The sequence below is a fragment of the Castor canadensis genome, chromosome 19 (genome assembly GCF_047511655.1).
Source record: "Castor canadensis chromosome 19, mCasCan1.hap1v2, whole genome shotgun sequence".
NCBI lineage: Eukaryota > Metazoa > Chordata > Mammalia > Rodentia > Castoridae > Castor > Castor canadensis.
Window position 1 is genome coordinate 6200768 of NC_133404.1, and position 21968 is coordinate 6222735.

The 21968-nt window shown below is 53.5% G+C and overlaps 1 protein-coding gene across 13 annotated transcripts in view; it reads left to right on the forward strand.

Moving 5' to 3' along the window:
- Lingo1 (leucine rich repeat and Ig domain containing 1) overlaps nt 1-21968 on the forward strand; it is a 188637-nt gene that overhangs the window by 121197 nt on the left and 45472 nt on the right. For 8 of the 13 annotated variants that reach the window (XM_074062002.1, XM_074062006.1, XM_074062005.1 and 5 more), the window contains 2 exons: nt 7392-7477; nt 20956-21081. The exons of 1 other annotated variant lie outside the window; for it this stretch is intronic. In XM_074062002.1, the coding sequence (XP_073918103.1) occupies nt 21070-21081 (12 nt within the window). In that variant the 5' untranslated portion in view covers nt 7392-7477; nt 20956-21069. Of the gene's footprint in view, nt 1-7391; nt 7478-14774; nt 14889-20955; nt 21082-21461; nt 21543-21968 lie in introns of all 13 variants that reach the window. 4 more of the 13 variants (XR_012444042.1, XM_074062000.1, XM_074062009.1 and 1 more) reach the window with 4 other exon arrangements.

Below are 21968 nucleotides of genomic sequence, written 5' to 3' on the forward strand. Positions count from 1 at the left end.
CTCCCTTCTGACTTGGCTGCTATGTGGAACATGGAGTTCCGATTGCCCCTTGCTTCCCGGGCCAGTTACCCCCAGGGCCTGGCACACAGAAGGTACGCAGGAGGTGACTGGGTCCTCTGCAAACCCGTCCCTTTCCTCCCTGTGGCTTCTTGTTGGCTGTCCTGGTCAGTTGACCGCATCCACCCGCCACAGACTTCCCTGTGTCCCCTCCCGCCATGCCCTGTCTCTGAGGCCTGACCAGGCAAAGCACAGACAGGGCTCCCAGGCAAGTCTTAGAGCCCAACGGCGGCAGGTCCCCTGCCCAGTGTGCTAAGCCCTGATGGAGGGCTGCATGTCACCTTAAACAAGTCCTGTCACCTCTCTGTGCCCGGGTTTCCTCGCTTGTTAAAGGTGTGATGAAGACCTGCCTCAGATAGAGGGCTGTGACGAGTAGTGAGTGAGTGAAGAGGATGCCAGGTGCAGAACAGCCGGGACACGCAGCCCTCAGTGCTCACTGTCACTACTGTCACCAGCTCAGTGTCCCCACAGACAGTGTGTGGTGTGGTGGGGGATGGGGTGTTTAGGGAGTGTTTCCAGAAGCTGAGGACACACACAGCGGCAACTTGAGAGATGACTGAAGCCAGGAGAGGACATTCCAGGGAGAGAGACAAAGTAGTATTTGCTCAAGCTAAAAAAGACGGCACCATGTGGAAGTGTGTCCTGAAGGATGACAAAGTCCCCTTTTTGCCCTCAAACCGCACTCTTCCAAGTCCCACTGTTATTTCTCCGGTGTGTCTCCCAGGACTTTTCTGCCTTCACAAATATACTGTATGTTATTTAAACCATAAATGGATCCTATGGTACCCCTCCCTCCACACCTCCCATATTTCACTTTCCAGAGTGTGTGGGCACGGATCTGCCATGTTCTTTTTCATCACTATCTAATATTCCACTGCTGACATAAAGTAATTTTTGTAACTAGTCCCGGCTTGATGGATATTTCGGTTGTGTCAAATTTGTCTCTCTTGTACATAATGCTTTAGTGAGCGTCCTTGTATTTATATCTTGCTGACACACATAGGCATTTCTGTAAGATAGATTTCTAGATGTGGAGTCTCTGGAGGAGGAAATACTTGGTAAAACTTTGAGAGTGACTGCCACGCTGCTCTTGCAAAAGATGGGACTGATGGGTATCCGCGCGTGGCCACTCTCCCACGCCATCCCTCACACTGAACATCGCCCATCTTTTTAATTTTTGCCAGTCTGGAAAAGTGCCTCCCTGTGGGCTCAGCCTCGCTGCTTCCCCTGTGAGCCCCGGCTCCTTTTGCTGCTGTCATCGGCCCCGGGAGCGTCTTCCTCTGTGAATTGGCTACTCTGGTCCATTTCTCTTTTCTTTTCGCTCTTTTCTTATTGATATAAAGGAGCTTTTAGTGTATTAGGAATTTAGAAACTGTGGTCTGTTGTGTGTGCTGGAAATATTTTCCCCAGCCAGCCATTTGTCTTTGGAGCGTTGTTCATGGCGTCTTTGGCCATAGAGAAGCTTTAAGTCTTTATCCAGGCAAGTCGGTCAGGCCACTTTGGAGGCTCTCGGCTGGCTTCCCGTGAGGGTTTTTCAGTGAAGAGAGATGAGGTCAGGTGCATGCCCAGGAAGGTCTTTGTGATTGTCACTGGGGAGCGGGTGGCAAGCAAGGGGACACAGGCAACTGAGACCCTTGTGCCAGGTGGGGCTTGAGTGGGAAGAATCAGAGAGATGAGCTGGACAAATGCTCTGCAATTGGCCAGCCATGGTGACAGGCTGTGAGGGGAGAGAGGGAGGACTCTGGAGTGACACCAGTTTTGGCTTGGGGGACTGTGTGGCTGATGCCACCATCACTGCGAGCTGGGGACAGGACTCAGGAGAGAAATGCATGCAGGTGCTCTTGAGTGCTGACCTTGGCAGGGATGGATGTGGACATACGAGCACACACGTGTACAGCCATGCAGGTGCTCCAGCACAGCTTGGAAACTGAACGCCTGGGTGTCTGTGCCGTGGCCCCACTGGGGACGGTGCCTACTGTTCACGGAGCTTTTCTGTCCCCAGTGCTGTATGAGTCACCATAAAAACAGGTGCACACATGTACTGTTTTTTTTGTTTGTTTTTTGTTTGTTTTTGCTGTACCGGGGTTTGAACTCAGGGCTTCCCTCTTGCTCGGCGGATGCTATACCACTTGAGCCACACCTCCCACCCTTTTTGTTCTGATTATTTTTGAAATAGGGTCTTGCGTTATGTCTGGAATGGCCTGGACCACAATCTACCTATTTACATTTCCTGTGTAGCTGGGGTAACAGGCTTGCACCATCACACCCAGTTTTTATTGGTTGAGATGGGGTCTCTCTAACTTTTTGCCCAGGATTGGTGTCAGTCTCAATCCTCCTGATCTTCACATCCCAGGTGACTGTGATTATAGGCATGAGTCACCACGCCCGGTCCCCCCATACTCTTTTAATCCCTGTGACCATGTGAAGTATGATTTTAGGATAAGGAATCAGACCCAGGGGCACTAAGTAGCAGAGCTAGTCAGTTAGAGAGAGAATTTTTTTTTCCAGCCCCTCACAGAGACTTCCTGCCAGTGGCTTTCCATTTATTTTTGGTAAGACCACCCAGTGTCACCAGAGGCTCTTAGGGATGATAGCAGAACCAGGCTCTGGATTCATTTGACGTAGGGCCGCATTCCTTAAAAGGCATTATTGTACCTTTCTGTCCTTCCATTTCCCTCCCCCAGCCCTGAAAATGGGGCAACCACAGTGTCCCCTTCGTAGGGGGTCATGGGAAGTGTGAGTCAGTGCACGGATTAGCTTGGGCAGGGGGCGTTCTCAGTGGTACATCTGTGATGACAAGTAGGAGGACAGACAGCAGTGCTGGTGATGGTGCTGGCCTTCTCCTCAGTGTCTAAGGTCACTTTCCCCACCTCCTCCTGTCCCCTGACCTGTCACCTGGGTCCTGTGCTGGCTCTTCCTCAGTCCGCATGGGAATCCTGTCACATTCACCTTTGAACCTTTGTCCTCTGCTTCCAGCCCCCAAGCTGAAAGTGGCACACAGTGAACGAAGGTCCAGTCAGCCAGCAGAACGCACTCAGAGGAAACATTCACGGTCACGTGGCACTCGGGGACCTGGCCTCGAAGTGTTTCGAAGTCAGGCATTTCCCACGAGTCTGGGCCTGAGAACCCCATCATGAAGTCCAGGGTTAAAATCCCTATCCTCCAGGGATGCACTCAGGTGTACTTTAGAGCCCACTCTGGCCAGGATCCACCCCTGACCTTGGCCCAGTACAGTGACCCTCAGCCTCACTGGCAGGAGCCTTGTCCTCAGGGAGCCAGCAGACGCCAGCGCCCCGCTGGCAGCTGAGATGACCGGGATGCTTTGACCACACTGTGGGGGACCCCAGGCCCATGCAGTAGCTCCACCTGGTGCCATGCTGTTTTCAGGGGCACACCCTCAGTCACCCTTTAGTCACCAGAGGCATGGTGGAATCACACCCCGAAAGCAGCCCTCGGGCTCTGCAGGATTCTTCATCACTGTCTTCTGGATGATCCCCAGGTCCCCAGGGACCTGCCTTTGTTCACTTTAAACATCCCACCCCACCACCCAGGGTGCTGTGCAGCAGCCGTCCTGACCAAAGTTCAGACCAGCCAGGTCTGTGGATCTGTGCAGACGGCCATTGAACTCAGTACCCAGTGATCACAGGCAAGAAACTTCTCGAGTTTGGCTAAAAAGCCCTCATGATAGAATAGGTTTTTGGTGTTTTTTTTTTTTTTTTTAAGTTTATGTTTTGGTTTTCAGGTTTTTTTAGTTTGGTTTTTGGTGGTACTAGAGTTTGAACTCAGGGCCTCCTACTTGCTAAGCAAGACTCTGCTACTTGAGCCATACCTCCAGCCCTTTTTTGCTTTAGATTACTATTCAGATGGGTCTCACGTTTTTCCCAGGGCTGGCCTCAGACCATGAGCCTCCCACCTCTGTCTCCTGCATAGCTGGGATGACAGGCACGTGCTAGCACACCTAGCTTATTGGTTGAAATGTGGTCTCATTAACTTCATGCCTGGGCTGACCTTGAGCTATGAGCCTCCTCCCTCTGCCTCTTGGGTAGCTGGGATTACAGGCATGAACCACCACACCTAGTCAGAGAGTCTTTCTAATGATCTCAAAGAAACTGTATGGTACCTGGTTTTTGGAGGGAGAGAGGGGATCCCACTACAGCCACATGTCACCACTTGGGAAAAGCGAGAAGTTGCAGAGTGGTCATAGCAGGGCTTTCCCTCTGGCTGCCACTGGTACCCTGTCACTCGGGGGCTCCCACTTCCTGGTCTCTTTTCCCACAGGAGCACATGGCGTTGAAGGTAATAGTTGCCAAAGGAAAGTGCCAGGATGTTCAAAATGTAAACGACAGCTAAGCTTGCAGCTTGTCATTGGCAGCTCCGGGCTCTTAGGTTTTTTCCTTTTCCCTGAGCGTCCTGTCCTGGACAGACAAGTTGGGGACCCAGGCCCAAGTCAAGGGCCAGGCTCTCTTCTCTGAAGGTGCCTCAGCCTTTCCAAAGTCAAGTTCAGGCCTTGTGTGGAGGCCAAGGCCCCAGCTGTCATAGAGATGCTGCCAGCCTCAGTTCACACCTCCTGTCACTGTGTGGGGGTTGTCTTGCTGGGAACCCCACTGCAGGACCTGGGAGCCCCCCTTTTCCTTGTGGACAAGGAGCCCTTTAACTGGGGCGGGGCGTGGATGATCCCGTTCACACTGAAATCTCAGTCATTTGGAGGCTCCCAGTTGAGCTCAGCTGTCACTCAAAAAGTTATCCAAATGTGTTCTCAAGTCAAGCGCAGCGTGGCTCTGGGGCCGTGGCGGGGAAGCCACTGTGAGAGAAAGTACAAAGGCAGGGCCCGCCACGCCAGGCAGAGGCACACGTCACTTTGGTCTCCCAGGGCCCAAGTGTGGCAGGAAAGCGCTCTGGTCCACGGGCTGCTGCAATGCCACCTCCAGATCAGGAAGAGCCAAGGTCCTGGTTTCCAGTTTGTTCTCTTATATCAAGTGGGTGCTGTGAACCCGGTGACGTCCTGGTGGTGACTAAGACTCCAAAGCTTGGCTCAGCCACTTGTTAGCTCTATGGCTTGGACTGGTTCCTTCTCTCTGCCTCGGTTTTCTCCTCTGTAAAATGGGAGTGTTGGTTGCACCTGTCTCTTTGGGATGGCTGTGGTGATTATTATTTGGAAGGAGAGGGGGAGGTCCCCCGGTGCTGTGTGTGTGACAAGGGGTCTGTGAATGTCAGCTGCCACCAGAGATGGTCAATGGCAAGGTCTTTGTCCTCACAGATGGGGGGGGAGATGAGAAATAAACAGGCAAATCATTAAGCTGGGATGGTAGTTTCCATAGTGATGCCTCAAAAAAGAGAAAACCTCAGGTGTGTGAAAAGATGTTTGCCATCTTTAGTCATGAGGAAGATGCAAATTAAAACCACCACGAGACACAGCTACGTATTGTTACATTGACCTTTTTAAAAATTGACAATACGAGGTGTTGAGGAAGGTACAGAGGAACTGGAACTCTCAGAGGGTGCTGGTGGGGATACAAATGGCTTTACGGTTTCTTACAAAGATGCTTGCCACTAGGCATGGTAATTCAGGCCTGTAATCCCAGCTACTCTGTGGGGAGAGACGAGGATTGTGGTTTGAAGCCAGCAGAGGCAAAAAGTTAGTGAGACCCTATTTCAAAAACAAACTGGGCCTAGTGGTACATACCTATAATCCCCTCTACTTGGAAGGTAGAGGTTAGAGAATTGGAGTCCAAAGAGGCCAGCCCACAGTTAGCAGACGACCCTATCTGAAAACCCAACTAAAAGCAAAAAGAGCTGGGGAGTGGCTCAAGTGGTGGAGGCCTTGCCCAGCGAGTGCAAAGGCTCTGAGTTTAAGCCCAAGGACCGCTAAATAAAAAAAGAAAGAAATTTTACCATACAGCTTGGCAGTTCTACTGCTAGGTTCTTATCAAGAGAAATAAGGACTTAGTTCATGCAAGAGTATTTTGATAGTGGCTATTGACAGCGCTTTATTCTCCAAACTGCTAACGACACAAGGGTTCTTTAACCGTGAGTAGATAAATAGCTGAGAGAGTGGCCCAAGTGGTAGGGCACCTACCTAGCAAGTGTGCATGGATAAATAGTGGAATATTACTTAGCAATAAAAAAGAACGGGATTCTGACATATGACAACACTGCATTTGTGCTACGTGAACAAAGCCACGCTCAAGGCCACGCAAGATGCCTATTTGTAGACACTGGAAAAGGCCACCTCAGACAGAAGTAGATCATTGGTTGTCAGAGGCTGGGGCGGAGGGGTCATGGGAGCACTGAGTGCCCGGGGATGGGCTGTGGATATTTGGGAGTGGCAGACTCAGTCTACCTTTATTGCAGCAGTGGCTGTGGGGCTGTATGTGCTGCTGTGAGCTGCCCAGAACCACGATCCACGTTGCCCTGCAGGTTATCGCACCTCAGTAAACCTGCCCGGAGAGAGGCCTGCTCTGATACTGTGGAGACAAATCTGCAGGTTTGGGCAGTGGGCCGTGCTAAGGACCCCCGCACCTCCCACGGCGGTCAGGGGCTCCCTGAGGAGACACTTTGAACTGAGACCCGGGTGACAAGGAGCCAGATGGGGGCAGAGTAGGGACCACAGGACATCAAGGTGGCGTCTGTGGTTGGAGCTGAGTGAGGGGACAGGACAGGAGCCTGGCCACACCCAGATGAGTGGGGCCTTGGGCGCCAGGCTTCCTCTGGGCATGGTGGGTGCCACTGGGGAGAAGGCTGGGTGACTGAGGCGTGGGTATGGGGCCCAGGAGGAGAGAGCAGGAGGAGCGAAACCGCTGTGGTCATGTCTAGGAGGGCAGGAGGGGTCTGAGGGATGGTGGCAGCCAGCCACAGACGGACAGGCTGAGGCAGGAGGACTGGGGGGCATCTTTGGGGGCCTTGCTGAGGGTACTGCAGGGGTGGTGTGACAGAAGGCAGGCATCCTGGGTGCCTGCTGGCGGCTGAGGATGTGTAAGTAAAATGTCCAGGAGGCAGGGGACAGATGGGGGCAGAGTAGGGACCACAGAAAGTGTGTGGTGGGGTCGTCGTGTGTCCTCTTGACTGTGAACCAGACTTGCAGAGGTGGGGCTGACAGTGAGGAAGGAACGGCTTGGACTGGGCCTCGGGTCAGGGATTTCACATTCCTGGGATGTGTCACTCAGGGCTGGTGCTGTTGTATGGGGAAGGGAGGCCATGCTGAGAGGCCCGTGCTGGGGTGGGAGGCTTCGTGGAGCCCCGTGGGCTGGGCAGTGGATATCCGTCAGGGGCCACTCACTCCAGAGTGGCCAGAAGCCTGTTATTGCCACACTAACCTTCTTGTTCCTCCTCTACAGTGCATGCTGGGACCGCCACCAACAGGCTGTTACTCCCCCAGCCCCCAGAGGCCCATCTGTTTGCCTCCTGGTGCCGTCTGACACAGGTAGGGGGAAACTGAGGCAGGCTCACCTTGCCTTTATGTGATGTGAGGGCTCCGGATGTGAGGACCAGGGTTCCTGATTCAGGCTGGCCCTTGGTGGATGAGCCACTGCCAGGGACAATGGCAGGAGACAGGGGGAGGTTGGAAGCCCCTGCAGCTGGGGGAGGAGACCCCACTGCCTGGGGCCCGTGGCTCCTGCAGCCCAGTTTGGCTTTCATGTGCTCTGTGCCTAGTTGCTCAGGGTCTCTGCCCGCTGCACACCTGCCAAGTCCTCTGGCTGTGGGAGTTTCAGCATCTACTCTTCCCTCTGCTGTCACTCTGCCTTTGGCTGCCCAGTGTCACTGTGCCCAACAGCCCTTCCCCTGGAAGTCCCCCAGCTCTCTGTGGGACTCGTCTAGGACAAGAGGCTCCCCAGCCCATCTCCACTGCTGGTTCCCTGTTTCTTGCCATCCCAGCTGAAGGTTTTCTGTTTGGTGCCACAATCCCCAAGGGCAGGGAGGCGTGTGGATTGCAGTTGCCAGAAAAAACACAGACACTCAGTTAAACTTGAACTCCAGACAGACACAAATCATTTTTAGTATAAGTCTGTCCCAAATATTGCACGGCACACCCAATTCCGTTGGCTAACTCATCCTGCCAGGGATGAGTCCCAATCCCCTCCTTTACAGGCCAGTCCTCCCTGAGGGGCACACCCAGGTGTCCTGAAACTGGCTGCCTCCAGTGCCCGTGGCACGCGTCCTGGAGCCAAGTGCCAGATTCCCTGGTTTCCCAGGTCCTGCAGGCTGTCCCTGGGGCACAGACCCAGCAGCTGGGGCAGCAGTCCTGGCTCTTAGGAGGGCTGTGGTTCTGTCTCCCCTCTCCACTCTCCGACAGCAGAGTCCAGGCTGAGGAGGGCATGGGGTGGGGCAGGGTGGGCTGGGCCCTTGTGCCCGTGAACAGAGCTGTGAGACAGCACGGAGCTGAGAAAGGAACCAGGAATAGAAAGTCGTTTCATGGCCTTGGAATTCAAAGTGCTTAGGTGGTGTGGGGGGGGGATGACAGGGCTGAGGCAGGGCGGGATAATGGGGGTTCTTGGAATGTCCTACTTCTGCATCCTTTGTCACTGGGGAGCCTTTGGAGGTGTTTTCTCTCTCAGTGGATCATTTTCTGATTATTGAGGTACTGCGTTCTCTATCTGCCTACCCACTTTAAAGCATGCAGTTCAAGGCCTTCCCACAATCCTTTTCTTCCAAGGGCCAACTAACCACACTAAGTAGTTTGTGTATATCCTTCCAGACCTTTCCCTATGTACTTATAAATGCATTTTAGAAGGAAAAGTACAAAATCCTAGCAGTTGTGCCTCTGGTCACTCTGGACCACCCAGGTTCTCCAGCGTCCTTCCCTGTCCTTTTCACTTATCATCTGGCTGGTCTGTGAATTCATCAGTTATTAAATCCCCTCGATGGCCATTTAGGCTGTTGCCAGCATTTGGCTTGTAAACCCCACTCTGGGAGCCTCTGGGTTGGCACCTCTGTGTGCACTTGTGTTATGGTCCTTCTTGATGTTTCCAGCATGGTCTGCCGGGGTCAGAGGGCGTATGTATCCCCACATTTGATCCACTCCGTACAGCCAGGTGAAACTTCCAGAAGGTGGTACTCCCAACCTTCCCACCGACCTTGCCCGTGGCTCTCCTCACCAACCAAGGGCATTATCGATCATTAAGTCCCTGCCAATCTGATCAGTGAGAAGGACTTCTTCCCTGTCTCTTTGACCACTAAGGAGGCTGAGCAGAGTCCCGTGTGCTGGCTGGCCACGTCCATGGTTAGGAATTTGTGACTCGCCTCCTGTCAGGCCCTCCACTCACTTCTGCACTCACTCAGTAGGTATTCATCGAGCACCTGGTACACTGTTTTGGTTAGGGAATCCAGCAGTGAACAAAACTGACAGAAAATGCCTGCTTCGTGGAACTCACGCTCTAGTGGAGGGAAAAGCAGCCAGGGAAGGCAGATAAGCACGTGCAATGCAGGGTGTGTGCCAGAGGCTGAGTAAGAGGAAGTGTAACATAGGGAGGGGATGGCAGCTTGGATAGGCCACCAGGAAGGCCTCACTGGGAGGTGACATGGGAGAAAATGAGTTGCAGTAGCCATCTGAGAGTTTTAGACAGTCTGGGCACAGCGAAGGGGAAGCCAGGGAGAGAGGGGGTCATGTGGCCAGAGAGCTATCCAAAGCAGGGCCCTGCAGGGCCTTGTGGGCCACCCAAAAAACCCTGGCTTTTGCTCAGTGGGGAGTGGGGAACCGTGGATGGCTCTGAATTACATTTTACTCCTTGGGCAAGATCACTTCGATGGCAGCTGTTGCAGTGGTCCAGGGAGGAGCTGCTGGGGGTCCTGGACCAGGGGTCCTACTGGAAGTGGGGAAAAGTGGATGGGTTTCAGGAACAAGTTCAAGTTAGAGCAATAGGATTTGCTTACAGATTAGAGGAAGAGGTGTGTGTGGATAGGGAAGGGCTACGGATGATTTCAAGGGTTATGGCTTTAAGGGTTATGGCTCAAGAACAGCTTGAGCATCCTTTATCCAGAGTGCTTGGGACCAAGAGTATTTTGGATTTGAGATTTTTTTTTCAGATTTTAGAATATTTGCATATTATTGCGATATATTGGTGATCGGACTCAAGTCATCTTATATACACATAGCCTGAAGGTCATTTTATACACTGTTTTTTGTTTATTTTTTATTTTATAGGATTTTAGTATTTTTATTTTGGTGGGGCTGGGGTTTCAACTCAGGACTTTGCACTTGCAAAGCAGGTGCTCTACCACTTGAGCCACACCTCCAGTCAGTACACTATTTTTAATGATTTTTTTGGCAGGAAGTAAAGTTTCACCATGTGTGGTGTCATGTCTATACTCATAAATTTCGGATTTTGGAGCATTATAGCCTTCGGATTTTCGGATTAGGGATATCGAATCTGTAGGTGGAAGGGTAGGGTGCCATCAAGAGAGACAGGGAACTGTGGGGAGAGGCAGGTTGCTGGAGGGAAGAGAAGTGGCTTAAATATGTGTGGGGCCCAGAGCAAAATGAAATGGGTGGCCCTTTGTTAAAAAGAATTCAGAATTCAAAGAGCATTAAACCAAGCCTGGGCCCTTCTGAGTGTGGCCAGGCCACACACCATGGGCCAGCCCTGACCCACATGGAGCTGTGGAGTTGTTAGACAGATGAGACTGCGGCTAGGGGGGCAAGTCTGAGCTAGATATGCAAATGTGGGGTCACTCGCTTAAAGACAGCCACGAGACAGAAAGGGACCACTGAGGAGCAAGCATACACAGAGAAGAGAGACGCTGGTCACCTAGTCCCCTGGCATCTAGCAGTTAGAAGTTGGGAGTTGGGGGAGTGAGGGGGACTGAAAGGGGACTGAGGAGGAGCACTGTGAGGGAGAGGAGACAAACAGGTGTGGTCGCTTAGAGGCCAAGGACAAGACAAGTCTCCGGCAGGTGTCAAAAGGGGCAGAGAGACGGAGTAGGATGCAGATGGGAACTGACTGTTGTATCAGTGACGGGAAGGTCACAGGTGGCCTTGGTTTCCATGGGTGGGGGACAGCAAAATGTATCGTATTGATTTGTAAGAGCAGAGTGATTTAGAGGAGGTTAAGGGAGTTAACTATTTGTTGCAGCTAGTTTTCCACAGGTTTGTTTTTTGTACTGTTATTATTGTTAATTATTGTCAATTTCAGTTTGTGGGTTTTGTTTTAGCTCCTCAAAAGCGCAAAATTGTCCTGTGGTTCAAATCTGTCACTCTTTTCCTTTAGAGTTTCTGGCCTTACCCACTGCAATGCTTTTTTTTTTTAAAAATTGTCCTAAGCCTGGCTGCGGTGGCTCACACCCGTAATCCTAGCTACTTGGGAGGCTGAGATTGGGAGGATTGAGGTTCGAGGCCAGCCTGGGCAAATAATTCTCGAGACCCCCCATCTCCAAAATAACCAGAGCAAAATGGACTGGAGGTGCCGCTCAAGCAGTACAGTGCCTGCTTTGCAAGCTCGAAGCCCTGAGTTCAAACCACAGTCCCCCCCCCACACACACACATAAAAATTGTCATTTATTGTTTTCTTGTTGTGTATAAAATTTAAATGTATTTCGATCGCTAGCTCATCTGGAATGGGTTTGTGTGTGTGGTTTGAGGCAGGGTCCGTAGTGGCGAGCCCATTACTGTGACACTGTTTGTGGAGTAAGTCCTCCTGCACATGAGCTCCATTCTTGCCAGCTGCTAGGTGTCCCCATAGTCTCATGTCTGGCCAGGTCTCACTGTTTGATTCCATTGATTTTTGCCTGGGGAGAGATTTAGAAAGCTGACAGAATAGACTGGGTGATTGATCGGAGGTCATGTGAGGAGGCAGAGGGTGGAAGACAGTACAGGAAGAGGCAGAGGGAAGCCAGGGGCCACACAGCCTGTGTGCTGGGCGCACGGGGCCTTCCCTGTCACCTATGTCAGTCTGCGCCACAATCCTGCATGGTTGGTATTTTCTTTCCCCATCTGCACATGTGGAAACTGAGTCTCAGAGGTTACTCTCCTGCCCAATGGCATCACCTCACTGAAGACCAGAAGCCTTTTGGCTCCCATGTCTGCACCATGTTCTGTCTTCTTGGTGAAGGCGGAGGTGACAAGGGGGCTCAGGAAAGCTGGAAAGACTCCAGGCACAAACTGCCCCCTACACCCTGTCCCTGCTTGCCACTTGGCTGGGTCTTGAAGGTTTTCCCATTTCCAAAAGCAACCTGATAAGACCAAAATACTCCTGGCAGGGAATCACACGTTAAGTTTACAGCTAACATCTTAATTATCAGTTAACACCTCTGCGGGGATTAGCTGACAGCCAGCTAAGGACACTGAGTGGGGCCTGTGGCGTGTATCTGGGTTAGGAAAGGCTGGAGGGAGGGAGGGGTGAGAGGAGAGGGGCAGGTACCCAGCAGTTCCCAGCCTCCCCCCACCCTGACCCGTGGGGGAGATGGAGGTAGCCAGCGTGAAGGGAGGGTGGGGGAAGGGAGTGCAGCTTCTTTGAGGAGCCCTGGGACTCTGAGAGGGAGCTGGCATCGTTTAGCCGACTGCTGTATCCTGTATCAGAGCAGGCATGTCAGGTGCTTGGTTTCTGGAAGGTTGAAAATCACCCACCCAGGAGCCGCCATGGATCCAGCTGCCAGCAGTCACTCAGAGCTGAGACCCATCTGACACCCACAGACGGATCTGTCACTTGGCCCTGGAGAAGAGGAAGAGAGAGAGAGAGAGAGAGAGAGAGAGAGAGAGAGCCATCCTGAGCCTCCTCCAATTGTCTGAGGGCCAGTCCAACCCTATCAGGGTCAAGGCCCAGAGTGTGACCAGGGTCAGGTTCAAGGCTCAAAAGATAAACAGGATCAGGGCTCAGTCTGATGTTGGAGGTCCCCTAAGAAGGTGGCTGAACTAAGAGCAGGAGGCCTGGTGGGTGCTGCTTCCCACACCTCTTATTCCCAGGACGGGGTAGAAAGGAGGTGAGACTGCCCTGCCAAGCTAGGGCTTCTCTCCTGTCTCTCACTTCACTCTGTTGGGGACCGAGCTATGTCTTTGGGGTCATCTAGTGTGTAAAGGTGACTGGCTGCCCAACTGCTCCCTCACTCTGTCAGACTCTGGCTTCGTCTTCTGAGACTCTGGAACTAAGACAAGCCCTCTCTCCTCTTTCTCCCTTCCTCTCCCCTCCCCTGCCAGGTAACCTTGGCCTGGGACCTGAGACACCAGGCACCTTTATTTAACTGGAGGCTGGAAGTTGTCCTGGTCACCTGAAGCCAGGTGCACTTCCCATTCTTCCTCCTACTTACTGCACTGCCTCCCAAAGGTGTGTGAGGGCTGGCTGAGGAGGTCCTCTGGGGCATGGGGGAGGAAGTGACAACTAAGACTTGTGGGAGGAGAGGAAGTGCCTGGTGCCCAGGAGCAGAGTTGAGTGAGTGCTCAGGAAGGGGCTGTGTGAGCAGAGGCTGCAGGGCTGGGACAATGGTGGAAATGATTCTGAGGCCTCAGGAATTGTTGGGGGGAGGAGGGAGGTCCTGACTCAGGAAACAACGCAGAGCTGCCTGTACTTTGTCACCTTCCTCTGTCCACCAGGGCTGGCCTGCCCCATGCTGCAGCAGAAGGCCTGGCTTCTTTTTCTGCTTCTGTCTCCAGCCTGCCACCTGACCATAGGGCAAGTGGCCTTGAACTCAGGCTTCACTGGCCTCCCCTGAGACTTGCTCTGTCTCTGCACCAGAACCAGCCTGAGGAAGGGTTTGCACGACATGAAATGTGGCCTGGGTAACGTGTTGCCATGGACATGGTTGTGGCTCAGCGTCTGCCTTTGAGGGGGCTGCTCACCCCGAAGGAACAGCCACTCTTATGAGGGAGACAAATGCATAATTAGAGGTGGAAAACTTGGAGGTCCCAGACCATGATGTGGCTTGTGGGTACATTTCATTCCAGTTTAAACTATCTACTTTAAAAAAAAAAATTCAGATATGATCAGGCATGGTGGCTCACTCCTGTAATCAGGAAGTAGAGATCAGGAGGATCACAGTTCAAGGCCAGCCTGGGCAAAGCCAATCAATGAAAGATGGGTGTGGTGTCATCCCAGCTATGTGGGAAGCGTAAATAAGAGGATCTAAATATGAGACCCTACTTAAAAACAAATAACTTAAGATGAAAAGAACTGGGTGAGTAGCTCAAGTGGTAGAGTACCTGCCTAGCAAGTGGAAGGGTCTGAGTTCAAATCCCAGTACCACTGAAAACAAAAGTATGAAGTCAGGCATGGCGGTGCCCCCTGTAATCCCAGCACTTGGGAGGCTGAGACAGGAGGATTGTGGGTTACAGGGCTACCTAGTGAGGTCCTGTCTCAAAATAAGAAGCAAATAAACAAACAAGCAAACAAATTCTAGCATCGTCCCACCAAAATTGAGATATAGTTCACCATTTTAAAGAGTGTAATTCAGGTTTTGAGGATAGTCATTTAAGATTCCATGACCATTGCTGCTGTCTGATTCCAGTGTATTGTCATCACCCCAAAGGAAACCCTAGACCCGTGAGAGGTGTCTTCTCCTCCCCCCGGGCCCTGAAAGATGTGACCTCGTACTTCTAGCTTCTAGCTCTTGGCATGATAGCTTTCAGGCTCATACTGTTGAAGTCCCTGTCACTACTTTGTTTCTTTTTTTTCTGGTACTGGGGTTTGAACTCAGGGCCTTGCACTTGCTAGGCAGGTGCTTTACTACTTGAGCCAGTCCCTGGTCCTTTTGCTTCTGGTTTGTTTTTCAGATAGGGTTTTACTCTTTTTACCCAGGATAGCCTTGAACCAACAGTTCTCCTACCTCCACCTCCCAAGTAGCTGAGACTACAGATGTGCATCACCACACACCACCCACCTTGTTCTTTTTATGACTGTTCTACTGTCCAGGTATCTCACGTTGGTTTATCCATTCATTCCTGGATCATTTTGACTTTGGGGCTGTCATGAATAGTGCTGCTGGGAACAAATCTTCATGTGAACCTAGGCCTCTGGGTCACCTTGGTTTATCCTGAGGAGTGGGCTTGCTGGATCAGAAAATGGTTTGCTTTTAAATGCATTTGACAGGACATCATTCTCAGCCTCCTAAGTCCTACCGTCTCCCCTGTTGCACTGCCTTTGCCCTTCATTTTCCTTTTCTCCTGGGCCCTGGAGGAATCAGAGTTCCCAGTCCTTGAAAACAGTGATGGAGAGGGGTACAGGGTGCTATTGGAGCTCGGGCAGAGGTGGGTGGCCCTGACCAAGGGGGCTGTTCCCAGAGGGCTCCCTGGAGGAGGATGCTACCTGAATTTAGCTTAGTCTGCGTGGACATGCTCTAAGGCCAGAGAAATGAGGACAGGGGACCAGGGATCGCAGGGGCCAGTCTGGTAACTGATAGTCTGAGAACCTAGGGCAGAGGTGACTGTTTGGGATGTCATCCCAACTTTCCTCCTTCTGTGCTGTGACGGGGGCAAGTGAAAGATGGAACAGGCTTGGCCAGGCACTGTCATGCCTGTGGCAGAGATAGCCACAGAGTGCCAGCCCTGCCTGGGTGCCACGCAGCCCTAGGTTTCTGCTCGTCTACCCTAATGGGTAATTATACCCTGACATGTATAGAGGCGAAGAAGGGATTTTCTGTGAAGCAAAATCTCCCCTGAAATATTCAGGCCACACTGGGCTTTGCCTCCCAGCCAGGCTAATCACTGCTGCTTGACTTGGCCACAGCTGGCGAGGCCACAGGTGTCTGGAGGCTGCATGGGGACTTTTTTCTTTCTTTCTCAGGAGAGAGAGATTCCCAGAGGCTGGGAACTGCAGATGCTGTGTGTCTGTGTTGGACACCGTATCATGTGTGTTCTAGGGTGTGTTTGTGGGTGCCTGCGCATCTGTGTGTACTGGCCTCTTTGCCGTCTGCACACGATCGTGGATGAGGTGGGCAGTGTGCACGTGGTCCTGAGTGCGTGTCTACGCGTGCCTCATCGGTGATCCACCCGGTGTGTGCTTTTCATGTACTGTCTGGCTGTCTCTGTGCTTTGCAACTGAGCCCCTGTTTCTCTGGTTCAGGGTTGAGCCTCTGAGAGGCTGGCTCAGTGCATGGGGCTTCCCTGCGTGTCCCTGCAGCCTGTGAGGGGATTATGGGCAGGGTATGGGGTGTGGGTTGAAAGCCTTGCCAGTCCTCTTAGGCTCAGTGGCTTAGGGACACCAGGTGGCCACTTTTCTCTCTGGCTTTAGTGTCTGGTGGCCACATTTTAACTGATAGGGGTGGGGGCTCACTGAACTGGGACATGGCTGTCCCTTTGTTGGTGCCCTAGCTCATTAGCCACCCCACCTGTCTCCTCCCAGCCATAAAGCTGCTGCATTTGTATCATGGATCACCCTCCCAAACCTTGCTCTTCCCCTTATTCACTCCCTCACCTGGCATGATAGGCAAGACGAGAATTCATGGACCCATTTGGCAGAAGACGAAAATGAGGCCCAGAGAGGCAAAGATGTGCCTACAATCTCTGGTGACATAGGGCAGGGAGAAAGATCACTGGTTGCTCCTTTCCATGGGCTTGCCCAGCCCTGGGCCCTGGGTGGAAGTGAGTGACTCAGGCTGGAGGATATCCCCTTCTCCCTGTGGAGCTCTCTACCCCTCTGCCATTGCTCAGCAGTGTCCTAGAGAGATGGCCCCAGGGTTCTTTTCATCTCCAAATAAACAGGCGAGGGATGCAGGAGGCAATAATATTGACGTCCATCATTGATATTTCCTTTATTGTGGCTGTAATTAGCAATTCTTCCCTGGCTGAGGCCCGATCTGGCAGACAAGTGGAGGAGCTCTAGCTTATTAATGTCAGTCCATTAATGTCACACTGACAGCGCTGATGGGGGAGGGGGCTGAAGTCAGGAGAAGCAGGGAGCTGAGTGGAAGAAAGTCAACCCGTCTCCCCTCTTCCTCCAGCAGGCATCTGTGCCCCCTGAACTCTGCCACTGGAAGCACCCCTCATCCCACCCCCTCTTCCCAGGTTGCCTCCTTCACCACTGCGCCCCCCTCCCCCCACTCTGCCAGTATGGTTTAGCCTAAAGAGCAGCTTCCACAGCCTTGGGAAAGGCCACGGGCGCTCAGTCTGGGGCACTTGCTTCCTGTGAGACTCCACTGAGGGGCTTTGGGACCACTAAAGTGAAAGCAGGGCTCCTGTGCCTCTGCCCCCCGCTCTGCCATCCTGCCTTGGGGCCCCAGGATGGCTCCTTCCTGCACCCATCCCCTCTGCTGTGTGCTATACATGGCAGAGGGCAGGGTGAGTGCTCCCAGAGGCTCCATCATGACCCCGACCCCTCCTCCCTCAGGGAATTCTTGGTGTCCTGTCCCCCACCACACTGCTTGCCTCTGTGTCCCACTACCCTGTCTAGATGCTTTAATCATGAGCAAAGGAGGCTGAGCCATTCATTGTCCAACGGTGGGTGGAGTCGCTTACCCAGCATTGTCCACCTGCCAGCCTGCCCCCTGCCACAGGCTCCATCTGGGTTGCCTGAATTAATGATAAAACAAACAGTAGTGACAGCCCTGGTTTCTTGTGCTGATTTTGTGACAGGCCCCATAAGAAATATCTTCTAAGCATTTGGTCCTCCTAACAACCTTGTAGGGTAAATCGTCTCCATTTTACAGATGAGGAAAGCTGAGATGCAAGGGGATGAGTGGACATCCATCTGTGTGGCTCCCAAGCTCTCCCCCAGGAGCTTTCCTCCTCTGCCTCCTACTGCAGCCCTTCTGTCACTTCCTCCAGCTGCATCTGGTCCCCATGATCCCCCCAGGGCAGGTGGCCTCCCTACCCCCCAGCCCAGCAAATGCTGGGTCCCCAGCCAGCAAAGGAGCATGGTAGGAACAACAGCACACCCCCAGTTCTCTTGTGTGGTTACTGCCCCCAGGAGTGCTGTGTGCCTTCTGAGAGCAGGGCCACCTTAGATGTGGACACCTGCCCTGGGTGTGTGTATGCTGAATGGGGACCAGCGTGTGACTGCAAAGCCCCGAGTCAGAGAGGGTTCCTTTTGAAGAAGACCTCAGAGCTGGGGCTTGGAGAGGCTATCCACGTTATTCATTCGCTCATTCATTCATTCAACCAACCCTTGTTGAATGCTGTGCTTAATGCTGAGATAAACAGTCCTGCCAGGCCCCAGGTAGCCTACTGGGGACAGAAGCACGAGCAGAGCTGACAGGGCAGGAGAAAGTGGGCCAGTGGAGGTAGCACCAATACCATGTGGGCATCGGCAGAGTGGAGATGTTTGAACAGACTCATTAAGGAAAAGGAGGTGGGTACAGGCTGATGGACAGGGACAGGCACCCCTTGGCAAAGGGTACAGCTTGTGCAAGGGCTCTGAGCTGACAGAGCAGGCCCAGGACCTGCTTCAGGCAAGGCTGGACGTGGGCCAGCTCAGCTCAGCCCAGCTCAGTTTCTCCTTTCCTGCCTTGTAGGCTGAGGCATGGATGGGTTAGCATTCATGGCTGGATGGTGGTCCCCAGCATGGTGATGGTCCTATCCAGCTGGACTGCACCCAGATGCTCTGGGCTGAGGCTGGCCGTGAGGGCCCCATGAACATGGCTGACTCCATCTGTGCCAGGCCTCCCAGCTCTCAGAGCCCCCAGTCCTCACAGCAACTCCTCCAGCTGGTAGAGGGAGAATGTGACCACACACAGGCTGTGGGGGGGTCATAAGGTTCCCCCCTTTACCCTTGAAATCCCGGTGAAGAGCCCGGCTCTAGATCTTGGGGCTCAGGGCAGAGTTGGGGTGTCCACCGTCAAGGGCTGGGGCAGAACACACTGGCTGGAGAGGAAGGAGTGCAGGGCCACACCTGGAGCCAGAAGCCATGCAAGGAGGCTGGAATGGTGGCCGAGGAGGGTTTGTCTGGAGTCTGGGCAGTTTTCAAGGATTTGACACCCAGTGGCTAATCTTGGGGAAATCTGTCTCACACACATGGGTCCAGAGTACCCACGAAGGAACCAAGCACTACAGCCTCCTGTTCATGTGAGCACAGGCAGGTACACGTGTGTGCCTTCCTGCATGCTAGCTCACACACGTGAGCAGGTGTGCCTCTGTATATGTAGGCCTCTGTGTGCAGTGTGTGTCGTTGTGTCCACGTGTCTAAAGGAGCATGCCCTGGGAGCACAATTCTGTGCCCGTATGTGTGCACAAGAGCCTGGCCCAGCCAGCAGCCTCTGGGGCACATCCTCCCCTGTCTAGAAGCTCCAGAACCTGCTGTTGTCAGGCCTGGGTCCAGCTCTCTCTAGCCATTCACAGGGTCCTCCTCTGAGTCCTGGTGATCAGATACAGCCAACTTGTAAGTGTGTGGCAGGCACTATGGGTAGAGGTGACTTAAACTGGGAGGGGCCCTTGATACCCATCCCCCAGTGCCTGCCACAGTCCCTGACAGGGTACTCTCCTCTGCTTGCCACTGTACAGGTCCCCTGGCAGGGAGCTCACTGCCTCCCAGAACAGCTCTGGGAGAACCTGTGCCAGAAAGAAGGTGTCAGGAAGACCAGAGATGGGGTCAAGGCTGGGCCACGTCCCCCCTCAGCCACCTGAGGCCTCAGCCCTCCTGGCAGCCAGTCCTGGGGTTCCAGCTCCTGGTGGCAAGGCCAGGCCCAAGGATCCAGGGCCTTTCACCTTGCTGTCAAGAGCATATTTGAGCTATTAGTGACAAGCTGGGGATTTGGGAGGATTTCTTCCCCATTTCCCAGAGCTTTCAGCAAGCCTCCCTCCTCACCCCTCCCCTCGCCTGCTGGGCTAAGAACACACACACACACACACACACACGCACACGCGCGCGCACACACACACACACCTCACCCCTCCCCTCGCCTGCTGGGCTGAGAACACACACACACACACACACACCTCACCCCTCCCCTCGCCTGCTGGGCTGAGAACACACACACACACACACACACACACACACACACACACACACACACACCTCACCCTTCCCCTCGCCTGCTGGGCTGAGAACACACACACACACACACACACACACACACACACCTCACCCCTCCCCTCGCCTGCTGGGCTGAGAACACACACACACACACGCACACACACACACACACATAACACACACGCACACCCTCCTGTGTGGCAGAGGGAGAGGAGAAAGGGAGAAGAGAGAGAGTGAGAAATCTGGGTCACTCTCCCAGGGAGGCCTCCATGGCGTTCCCCCACCTTCCCTGCAGATGCTCCATGGTCTGAAGGCTGACGTTGACCCCAGGCCTGCTGGAGATGCCCTGTGGTGGGACCCCGAGCTCACCCCACCCAGCCCCTACCTAGGCCTCCCTGTTCAGTGACATCACTCTGCGGGCCTGAGCATCTTCCACAGACAGGCCCTAGGACTTATGGGTCATTTTTGCCACACTCAACAGACTACATGGAGTATGACAAAACTTTCCCCACCCTCCTGCTTCAGTCCCTGGGCTGTGAGGGACAAGACGAGCCCCTTCCCTCTGCCAAGCCTGTGACCCTGGAGCTGGAGCCATACAGTAGCCACCCCAGGCCGAGGGCACCTGAACGCAGAGGAGGACTCTGCTGGTGACAGATCAGGCAGGGTAGCAGGGGTGGAGTCTGGCCGGGATGCCTCATGGAAGGGGCTCCCAACAGAAGGAGGCAAAGGGACAGTTAAAGATGTCACAGCTGATTTGAGATTTGGGGATGGAGTTTGGTGCCAGTACTCAGCTCAGTCCCAAGTGATTTAGTGGGTTTCTAAGGCAGGCCAGAAGTGCACTGTCCCATAGTGACTCAGGGGACACAGTGGACGGGGAGGGGACAAGGAGGCAGTGATATTTCCTGTCTTAACCATATCCTGTTTAGTTGGGACAACTGGACCTTGGGGAGTTACCAGGGTGTAAGCCACCCTGGGGCCCTAGAAGCCTGCCATCCCCCACCCTTGTAGGCACCAAAGCCATTTCCATGTTATTCACAGCTCTCAGGTGACCCAGCCAGTCTCCTTCCTTCTACAGAGCCCTGGTATCAAAGCGTGTTTGTTGAGTGAAAGAAGAGATCACTGATTGGACTTAAGCGAGACATAAAGAAGAAGTTTTGGTGACACTGGGACAGCCTTACCCTAGAGCTTCATGTTTATAGAGGTGAGGAAGATCCCCAAAGGACTGTCCAATGTGGGGTGACTCCAGATACCCCCAGTTTCTTCCAGAGGCCAGATCCCACCTTCCAAATGTGGTGATTCACCAGCTGGCTGTCTACAAGGACTCAGCCTGTCCTGGAGCCTCCATGCCCAGAGCCCTCTGTGGTGCCCGCCTTGTCCCAGCACAGGGTGTGTCCTGTGCGGGGGTCATTATGGACAGCTGGGTGTCATTTGTGTGTGTGTTGGTTTGCGTGCGGAGTAGGTACATACAGTGATCAAGTTGAGGACTCGGGGTCCCTGGATTTCAGAATAGTCTTAAAATCTGGAACCAGAGACCATACAGACTGGGAAGGGGCCATGGTTTTGAGGTCTCCTTTCCCCTAGCCACTTAGGAGTGGAGACTCCAGACTGGGACACTGGAGGACCCCGGGACCAGGGCGGCTGGTCATGACCTTGAGGCAGAGGGTGAGTGAGTTAAGGAGGGTGGGGAAAGGCGGCAAGAGAGGGTGGAGAGTGTTGGGGTTTGGGCAAAGGTGAGGGCTGGGTCCTGTTCTCAGATTGGGCCTTGGGAACCTCCCCTCCTTAAAAGCCGTGCAAAGAGTTTCCTGCCCACTTGTCCCCATGGCGCCAGCCAACTCCATCCTCCCTGCCAACCAGGCATAAAAACCCCTTTTTTCACTCTCTGCAGCCCCAGCCAAGCCAAGCTGTGCCCCGTGCTCAAAGGTCCCTTGGGTGGGAACTGTGTAGGGGCTGGGGAGGACAGGAGCTTCCAGCACCGTGTCTTCCCACTGCTCACCAGACCTGACTCAGTGCATGCCCTGGGAACCTGAGACCCTGCAGGCCAGGGACACACGCAGGCTCTAGCACGTGCACCTCCCAGATCGTTAGGGG